The sequence below is a fragment of the Prosopis cineraria genome, unplaced genomic scaffold, assembly GCF_029017545.1.
Source record: "Prosopis cineraria cultivar Desert tree isolate PC_DT_omini unplaced genomic scaffold, ASM2901754v1 PC11, whole genome shotgun sequence".
Classification (NCBI taxonomy): Eukaryota; Viridiplantae; Streptophyta; class Magnoliopsida; order Fabales; family Fabaceae; genus Prosopis; species Prosopis cineraria.
In genome coordinates this window covers 18,226,884-18,236,495 of record NW_026555342.1, presented here as the reverse complement: position 1 = coordinate 18,236,495, position 9,612 = coordinate 18,226,884, and the positions used below count along the sequence as shown (strand labels likewise).

The window sequence follows — 9,612 nt, the reverse complement described above, 5'->3', positions numbered from 1 at the left end:
CCAGTCATCCTTTATTTTTAGGGCGCGACAATTTTATTCTTCTCATACAAAATTTTGAATAAAGGGTAAAATTTGAAGAGAGTAATTAATGAATTATTTTTTAATCCAAAATGACTTTTAAAAATGACGATCAATTTTTTCTACGTGCAACTTAAATATAGGAGGGGAGGGAGTATATATGATATCAATTCATACGAAGTAATCTAGGTTGCTTAATTACATATACTCCCACCGTCACGTTCAATATTAGAAGTTAATTTTTTTTCTCAAAGTATCATGTGCAAAAAATATAAGGTATTTTGGATCTTTCAATGTGTAATTAATAAAATTTTTTAAAAATATTCTTAATTAGATGTGTAACTAATAATTTTTTTTAAAAAATTGAGATACATTATTGAATAAAGGTAAACATGAAAAGAATATATAATTTTAAAAACAATTAACTAACTTATTAAGAATGTAACTTAATTAAAAAATGTCTTATATCAATCGGATTTTGAAAAGAACCTTAAAGACAATTATTAGACCACATCAACTAACAACAAACTCTTCCCCAACGAGATAATTGTCCCCATTATTAATACTATCAAAATCGGAGAGCGAATTATCGTTCACTCATACAACCATTAAAATTTACTTTGTTGAATTAATATACTTTCATACTAATAATCTTCTTTATTTTCATAAATTAATGCTTAAATGTAGAAGTACAGTGAGATTCAATAAAACCATTAATCTGTCCTAAAATTTAACCCAACCCAGTTCAATTTCTTTAGGTTACCATTAACCAAAAGCTAAGGTCAACTTAGTCAAGTTAAAAAAATAAATATTAAGATTAATTGGATTGTTTAAAAAAATTTAAATTATTTTATTTTTAGTATGGTTAGTTGGGTGAATACAGAACCTAGCTACGCTATAAATAATAATATATTACAACAACAACAAATACACACACACTACACCACAAAAATGATGATTATAGTAATTATTGACGATGGCATACTTCATATTTTATATATATATATATATATATATATTACTTAAACATTAGTGCAAATAGGTAGAAAGTGGAAATACAAATGTGATAAGAGAGAGAAGAAAAAGAAGAACAAAAGCACCTTCATATAGGGCCCATGGCATGTCCTCTCCAAAGGCCCCAGCAAGGATGTGATTTTCTTCTTTCTTCAATTCTCTGCTCTCTCTCTCTCTCCCCCTCCCCCCCTCTGCAACTTCTCCAACCGGATACCTATTCCTTCCTCTCTCACACACACACACACAGTCACCGCCACGGCCGACGCCATGTCCGGTGCAACCCCAACTGATTCCTCCTCCTCGTCGCGACCTGTCGCAGATCACCACAACCAGCAGCAGCAGCAACCGGTGGCGGCTGCTGCAGCTCCTTTAAGCCGGTACGAGTCGCAGAAACGGCGAGATTGGAACACCTTTGGGCAGTACTTGAAGAATCAGTCGCCTCCGGTTGCACTGTCTCAGTGCAACTTCAACCATGTTCTGGAATTCCTTCGGTACCTTGACCAATTCGGGAAGACCAAGGTCCACTCACACGGCTGCATCTTCTTCGGGCAACCTGACCCGCCGGCACCGTGCACCTGTCCGCTCCGGCAGGCTTGGGGAAGCCTCGATGCGCTCATCGGTAGGCTTAGAGCTGCCTACGAAGAGCACGGCGGCTCGCCGGAGACAAACCCTTTTGGGAGCGGCGCAATCAGAGTGTATCTGCGTGAAGTGAAGGAGTGTCAATCAAAGGCAAGAGGGATTCCGTATAAGAAGAAAAAGAAGAGAAGAAGCCAACTGAAAGGGACCAACACTGATCAGACTGCAAGGCCTCTCAAGCAATTAGCTTCTTGAGAGAGAATGAATGGTAACTTTACAACTTTCAGACTTACTTACACCACTATCTCATGTGCTTCTTCATATTATTACACCAAAATTTGTGTGTTTGTGTTAAAATATCAGCTTCACTGTCTGATTTTTAAAAATATTAACTCACTCTGCGGAAATTTGAAGAGAATCTCTTGGATATGATGAGGATCACCATTTTGTAGTAAGTAACGAAACCCTAGCTAGAATCAGACTGAAAACCCTAATCTTCATAGCCATAGGGAGATTGATGAGAGAAATGTTATGGGAGTGATTTATGAGAATATTTTACTGATATAGCTAATGACTGAGATTACAATGATTAGACGAGAAAGAAAAACTGATCTCATGCTTTCTCTGATCTCTGTTTTTCTCTTTCTTCTCTCTCCTATCATTCAAATCACTGTTGATTCATTTCCCTAATTAAATAGTCTATTAGGCATTTACTTTATAGTAATTTTGGGCCTTTCTTGATTCTGTTAGATATCTTGTGTTCCCCATGGCCACATACTCCATATCATGAGTTGCATGAAATTTTGTCACACACATTGACTGACTCAAATGTAGAGAAATCTCTGAGCTTTTTGGCCAAGTGTTAATACGGTAGTTATTTCAAAGTTTGAAACTTTTGATTTAAATTTCAATTAAATCAACATAACTAAACTATACGTATACTACAGCTTTATGTTCCCTCCGATTCTATTTGTATGACATTTTTTAGAAATAATTTTTTATCTAAAATATAATACACTTGCAATAATTAAATTACTTTTTTAATTTTATTCTTTTTTTATTAGCGTAAATGCATTCAATGTAATTGTATTACTATTTAAAGTTAAAGGTAAAAATAAAAGTATATATCACTTTTTTATAATTAAAATCTATTTTTTAAAAATATGTAAAATAATTAAAAGTGTCTTGCAAATACAATAAAAATTGGAGGAAGTACTCCTTTAGTCCTATATATTTATAGGGTAGAGAGAGTATTTGTCTAAAAATTTAACAAGTTTTTAGTTTTACCCCTATTAAATATACACACTTAAAAAGTCAAATACTCTAGTATTCAATAATCTTCCTAACATTTATTAAGGGCAAAGGGTAAAGATTGACGCAATAATTGGTCGTTTCATAACAAATGTGTGGTACAAAAGTTAATTGTTTAATTTGTTCAATGTGGGCACTTCTAGAATGGTTGAATATAGTCCCCAGTTAGTGCGCGTGTGGAGAAGCTAGTGGTTAAGGACACATTAATTATCATTTTTTTTTGTTGTCCAGATATATCTATATATACTTTGTATCATTATAGGATGTTTATGTCTATGATTTATTGTTTTTTATAAGCTTTCTAGGTCCTCTTAATGTCTCACTTGATATGTTAATTTCGATTTGCTATCCCATTGATGAAAAAGGTCCAAATAACAAAAAACAAATGTTGTCTAAAGGAACAAAGAGAGGAGAGAGGATGTTCAATAATTGGAACTTTGGCTTATTGAGTAAAAGAAAAATAGATACTGTATATAAGTAGATAAACGTATAATTACCTAGGACAATTAAAATTCTACTTGTGAAAATTAATTATAAAGCAGTCAAAAAATAGGATACCAGGAAAACCAATAATTTAAGGATGTTTTTGGTTAAGAAAAATGTACAACATTGAACTCATTCATAGTACTTGACATAAAAAAAAGTTAATTATTGTATGGCTATATAAGACAAGGGAAAAATTATATTATTTCAAATTGAAACTTTTACTGAATGAGAGGAAGAAAAGAGCATGTTTAAGATTAAATTAAATTTTAACATACTCCACACATATATGGCCATACACAAAATGAGCTTTTCATGTAATGGTTAACTTCATAAAAATTTTCAAGGAAAATTATATGACATTGTAATTGTTTTTTTACAAATTAATAAAGCACAAAACTTGAAAGTAAGAAATACAAAAAAGAACAATATAAATAACAAATGCAATTTAACTATTACGTGAAGTGTTATTAACAAATACTTTTGGCACATAAAAAGCAATCAAAGTACATCACTGATATGATACCTCGATCGCACATCTTTTTTCTCCCTTTTAACCAAGAAAAGATGTTGTGTGAGGATCCTATTTAGAAATGAATATGCTTGGCCCAAAAAAAAAAACAATAAGAATTGAACATGTGGATTATTGCCTAAAAATACTTGAATATATAGATAGAGCATGGATCCACCACTACAGCCTTATGTTTAGGAAAATGCATAGTTGCCATATCCACTGATTTTGGGAATGTGAAATGTTCCAACATATTTAAAATAGTTGTTTTGAAATGTACGAGAAACTTCTTGCATATATGATATACCATATTGTATCCAAAATTCATCCATATTCTATAAGTCACAATTTGAAGAAAAACATGAAGAGCTTCTAAGACCAAAGGCAATTAGATAAAATCACTGCTACAAAACTATATTTTTTACACAAACATTACTGTGTAGAAATTGTCACCGGTTGTTAACACAAGTGGTGCAGAAAGTGAATTTTTTTCCCTTTTTTTTTAACTTACCACACCTTTTTTGAGTGACTTTCCACAACGAAGAATTCAACAATTAGTATAGAAAGTTTATTTTAACTGGTGGTAAATGTCTGTCTTATAGTAATGATTGAGAAGAGACTCAACACCATTTAAGTAAGGTTTCAAATTTAAGTTTTGGGGGGGAAAAACCATGCTGTAAGAACACCCCCATCTCCTAAACTGGGACATTACTTAATCAAAGTTAATTTAAAGTATCAGTTATCAAACAGTTAATATATGGTTAAAAAGAATACAAAAAAGAAAGGTTAAAAAAATATAGAGCTTCTAATATTAGAAGTATTTTCTAACTTGTATATAATGGTAGAACTTACTTGAATATTCACTTTCTAACTGTTTCCAATTTGTAAGTAGCCAGCATGCATCTAAATTGGGTGAAATGGCTTTATGATTACAAATTCAGTACAAGGTGTTAATGATACTCATCTTTGATGCAAACATGCTCATCTTATATTTTTTGGTACATTATTGACCATCCAAAATATTTAGGAACATTCTTAGATGCATATTTGCCTTCATTTTATTGTGCCCCGTACAACCTGAATCTTTCAGGTTTGTCATGGCTTATTTCTTTCATCACAATCACAATCATTTTTAGAAATTTTTTCTCCTCTTTTTAAGGGAAAGCTTTAGGCTTGTTGTTCTTGATTTTGTTATTTATAATTCACTCTATCATGTTTGCAAACTTACTTAAGTACTTCATTAATTAGTTTTCTCAACACACACACACACACACCCACACCACACACTGCATTTTTAGCTTAAATCATCGAAAGTTTAAGTGTACGCTGGCAACTTAGCTTGTTATCTTCCATGTCTTTCTGAACACAAAATCATTAAAAGTGTGTGTTGTTTTGTGTTTTTGTGCGTATGTGTGCATGAGAAGGTGTGTGTATGTTTCTTACTGGGTTATATTGTAAATTTTCATATGGTGATTAGAAGAAAATGCTGTTTTTGATCTTTATCTCAAAAACTCAAGTTAACTTTTGAGTTCTTTTCTTTTCTTTTTGGTGATGGCTTTCTGGCTTATATTCCTGCTGTTGTACTTTTTTAAAGTTTTATTTTTTTTTTCCATCTTAACATGGACGAATGAAGTGATGAATCACAAAAATAGTGAAAAGCTACTATTTGTGTCAATTTTTTTTTTCTTATATAGCCTTCAATTAGAATACCTTTCTTTTATTATATTTAATTTATAACTTGTATTTAACATACTTCAAAATCCATTAATATATTATTATATCATAAGAGGCTTCGTCATCTGATAAAGTCAAGTCACATAGAATATTCAATTCTTTCATGGCCTGCTTCACTGCTGCAAATTTGTTATTTTGAAAACTTCTTTATATAATTATTTTTCAAAAGCATTGTTACATATAAGATTTAAGTTGACCACTTATATCAACAATATCTTTCAGCAATTTTTTCAATTGATGATTGACATAATTACTATAGATAGGTAGATAGATCTCAATCAAACCTCACTGTATTGCACAGAATCTAAGGGTAAAGTTGGAATTAAGGTCACATTATGTATACGTATGTATATATATGTATAGCTTTGTGAACAATACAACTTCCAAAAAGTTCATATTTATATATGTCATCCCTCTATCAATAATCTATGCAAAGTGAATAAGGAGCATGCATAATCTTCAATTCATGTAAGAATATTAAGCTTTGTCTTTTATTTTATATATGTACACACACACACAGAGTGAGAGAGTCAAGGTAATTTGTATTGGCATCCAATGTGCAACTAATTTCACTTTTTTCCCAAAGATTGATCAAGTAGCAGTCTCATTTGCAAGAAAATTATGTGATTTTGGATGCTCCTCAGAGTTTTTAGGAATAAAGTCATAATTTATGAAGTACATGTTGCTATAATTGTTATATTTCATACTAATATTAATATTGATTTTGCTAGATAAACTAAACTAATATATATAAACATTTAATATATATATATATATATATAAATGACTTTCTTTATCTAAGTATTGTGTCACTCACTTGAATAAGCCAAAGGAGTGTATATCATTATAATAGTGAATTAGTACTTGGTGCCACTTCCTAAATGTTCTCTTTTTGGATTTTCTGAAGTGATCAAAGTGATTGCTTATGATTCATTTAAAAGGGAAATGGCCAGAGAAATAATCAATGTGAAAGGAAGAAAAAAATAAACAATATATACACAATAGTTTTTTTTTTTTTTTGGTATTACATTCTCTTCTAATACATAGTCTACTTGTAATTAAATGTTCTAATACGGATTTGGTGCACATCTTTTTCGAACTCTTCAGATATTGTCTGGACGACCTAAATCTTTTTTCCTTTTATTCTTTTTTTTTCCCAATAAAGCTGATATTTGAGAGATATTGTTTTCTGTCTACATCTTGCTTTGTTCTTGACTGATCTAAATCAATCATGATGAATAGTTTAAACTAAAATAGAAGTGAATAGACAATTTGAATGAATTATGTAACCTTAAAAGAAACTGTAGCGAATAAATGAGATTCTATGAGTTACATTTACATCTTCTACCCAATTTCCAATATATTTATTTTTCTGATGCAATTATCTGATACATGATACTACTAGATCATATTTGAATTTGAATATTGTCTGATCTAATTGGAAATCGCTCTCCCTGTCGAGGTCTGCTATATATTTCCATATATATAATGTAAAATGCTCAGTGATTTTATTTTTGGTGGGATAAATTGATCACTAGGGATGTTCGTCATTTATTGTCTAAACTAAATAGGCGAATTCTTTGTATTGTATAGAGTCTAAAAAATTAATAGGCGGATTCACAATTTGGTACAGTATAATGGTGAATAACAAGTTTTAGCATAGGACTGAAAATTGGGTTAACGAGCCAGTTCATCTAGTAAATTATTGCCTTGATCAATTCAATGAAATGCTTTGTTCATGACCGATCTGACAAAATTTAACTATAGTTTTGACTATTAACTTTTAAACTAGTGTCATGACTAATTTAATGACTAGTCTGATTTTTAATACTGAGTTTTTGTATACTTGTCATTTGTCAAGTTGTGATAAAGAACTCTCATGGTAATTGGGTTTGCATGTAGCATGTACGTAAGAACGTGCGGTATGAAAAGTAAATGTTAAAGGAGAAGAAAGGAATTAATGCAGGGCTTAATTAGAGCTCGCATGCAGATCGAGTTCCATGTCCGCAAAACTGGTCACAGAAAATATGCAGAGCTGTTCGTGTCACCAGTAATTTACTAGTCTCAGAATAATCTTCTCATGAAAGTATATATATTATATTTGAGACACTGTACAACCTTGTAAGTACCTTGTAAGTTCTCATTACATTACATGTTAGACCTAGAGACTATATATGCTGCAATATATGATCTGTTTCATGATGCTCTCATCTCATCGCTTTCCGAGCTTCACTACTACCCAAAAAAAAGGAATATAAAACAATTATTTTTGTTAATATTTAATGATTTTAAATCATTAAATAATCTAGCCTTGAATATTTTTGGAGCCTTTATTCAACGATTAAAGGCTGTTAAATATTCTTCATTTATTCAACAGTTTTTTTATAAACCAAAACTATTTGATAAATATTTGTGTTATTGAGGCAAATTAGAGAGAATATTCAACAATTCTAGCTTCAGAACCATTGAATATTATCAAATTCTTCAACGGTTGTATACATGCAAATGTTGAATATTGCTGCATTGTAGATTTAATCATAATATTCAACTATTGAATATTGCTGCATTGTAGATTAAGTCATAAATTACAGAAATATATTCCGGCACCCAGAAATAAATTTTTGCCAACAATAATCACATATATACATGAATATACAATGAATTCATACATGAAAGCTATATGCAACTTGAAGTTGCTTAAGTTAAACCAATTAGTGGCTAAAACATAAAGCTTCAAATCTCAAAAATTGGCTAAGTATATACCTATGTATATCATCTATGTGAACTTTAAATATATATCTCTATCACATTTATTTCTTCACTATTGTTATTGCAGGTTGTTAAAAGTAAACCATGTTTGGAAAATACTATGTGCCAACTCTTTAAGAACTTCTTTCATTTAAGCATGAGTATATGCATCACAATATGTATTCTTGTAGTATTTTATGCAACAACAACCAATTAAAGTCATGTTTATTAATAAAAATAATATAATGATGAAGAGGTTGACAATATATATTACATTGTCCTTAAAGAGTCCTGATTAGAGTGTGTTGGATTATGTCCTTCATAAATTTCATGATAATGTACCCCCACAATTCCTGGCTTTGTCTACTTCCTCGAGGCACTTTGATTACACAATAGATAAAAAAATGATTAGTTAATGATATGATACCTATAATGATGTTGCTAACATAAGTAATGATAAATACATATACCTTGACAACTGTCCATGATGCCGCTGTATCAAAGCAATCACTACCCTTTACTAGTCATAAGAATTATTGATCAGCATCAGGGCAGTATATAATAATGGTCCTAATAGAAAACTTGATATGAGAATTATTCATACAAAAAGAACAACTTGCATGTGTATGTGCACAAAATTTAGTCAACTTACTAATTAATCATTTCTAGAGGAATGACCACTATGAGTAGGGTTGAGGTACCATACCCTCCCTAAATTTAGATTGATCATAAGTAAGATCCAACGTCCCTATGACAAAGATGACAATTAGGAAGTATCACATAAATAATTAAATTTTTAAGAAATTAAAGTGAAGCATCGTAAAGTAACCTACCTTTCATAATAAGGCATTATAAATATTATGTTCTTGTCAACACCATATGGGGGTTGACAAGTATAATCCTTTATGTTTATAGAGGTTTTTTAAATGTCAAAATAAGTGGATAAAAATGCTTAAAATATATAGATATTGCTAAATATTTAATAAAAGGTTTTATAAATATACCTCATATATAAGTCACATAGGGTAGTGTTAACCTCTACATGGTTGAATAAATCATTCAACACCTCATTATTGACTTAGTTTACAAACTATGGATTTGCATACATCTCCACAGGGAAAAGGAGCAGCACTCCTTGCATCTCAACTTAAGTCTTAAGCAATTATCAATTTCTATTGGGTGTGACTAAACATTAAGAGGCTTAAGGCTGAGGGACT

General features: G+C 30.8%; 1 protein-coding gene across 1 annotated transcript; it reads left to right on the top strand.

Annotated features, from left to right (window-relative positions):
- The first annotated feature begins 1,146 nt into the window (after positions 1–1,146).
- LOC129284996 (protein LIGHT-DEPENDENT SHORT HYPOCOTYLS 10-like) lies at positions 1,147–7,849 on the top strand. Its single transcript, XM_054920530.1, has 2 exons — positions 1,147–1,876; positions 7,550–7,849. The coding sequence occupies exon 1, from the start codon at positions 1,300–1,302 to the stop codon at positions 1,861–1,863; it is 564 nt and encodes a 187-aa protein (XP_054776505.1). The 5' UTR covers positions 1,147–1,299; the 3' UTR covers positions 1,864–1,876; positions 7,550–7,849.
- Positions 7,850–9,612: the final 1,763 nt, after the last annotated feature.

What these genes read in the sequence shown, in the direction of transcription:
- LOC129284996 (XM_054920530.1), top strand. Translation starts at nt 1,300, where the DNA reads ATGTCCGGTGCAACCCCAACTGATTCCTCCTCCTCGTCGCGACCTGTC.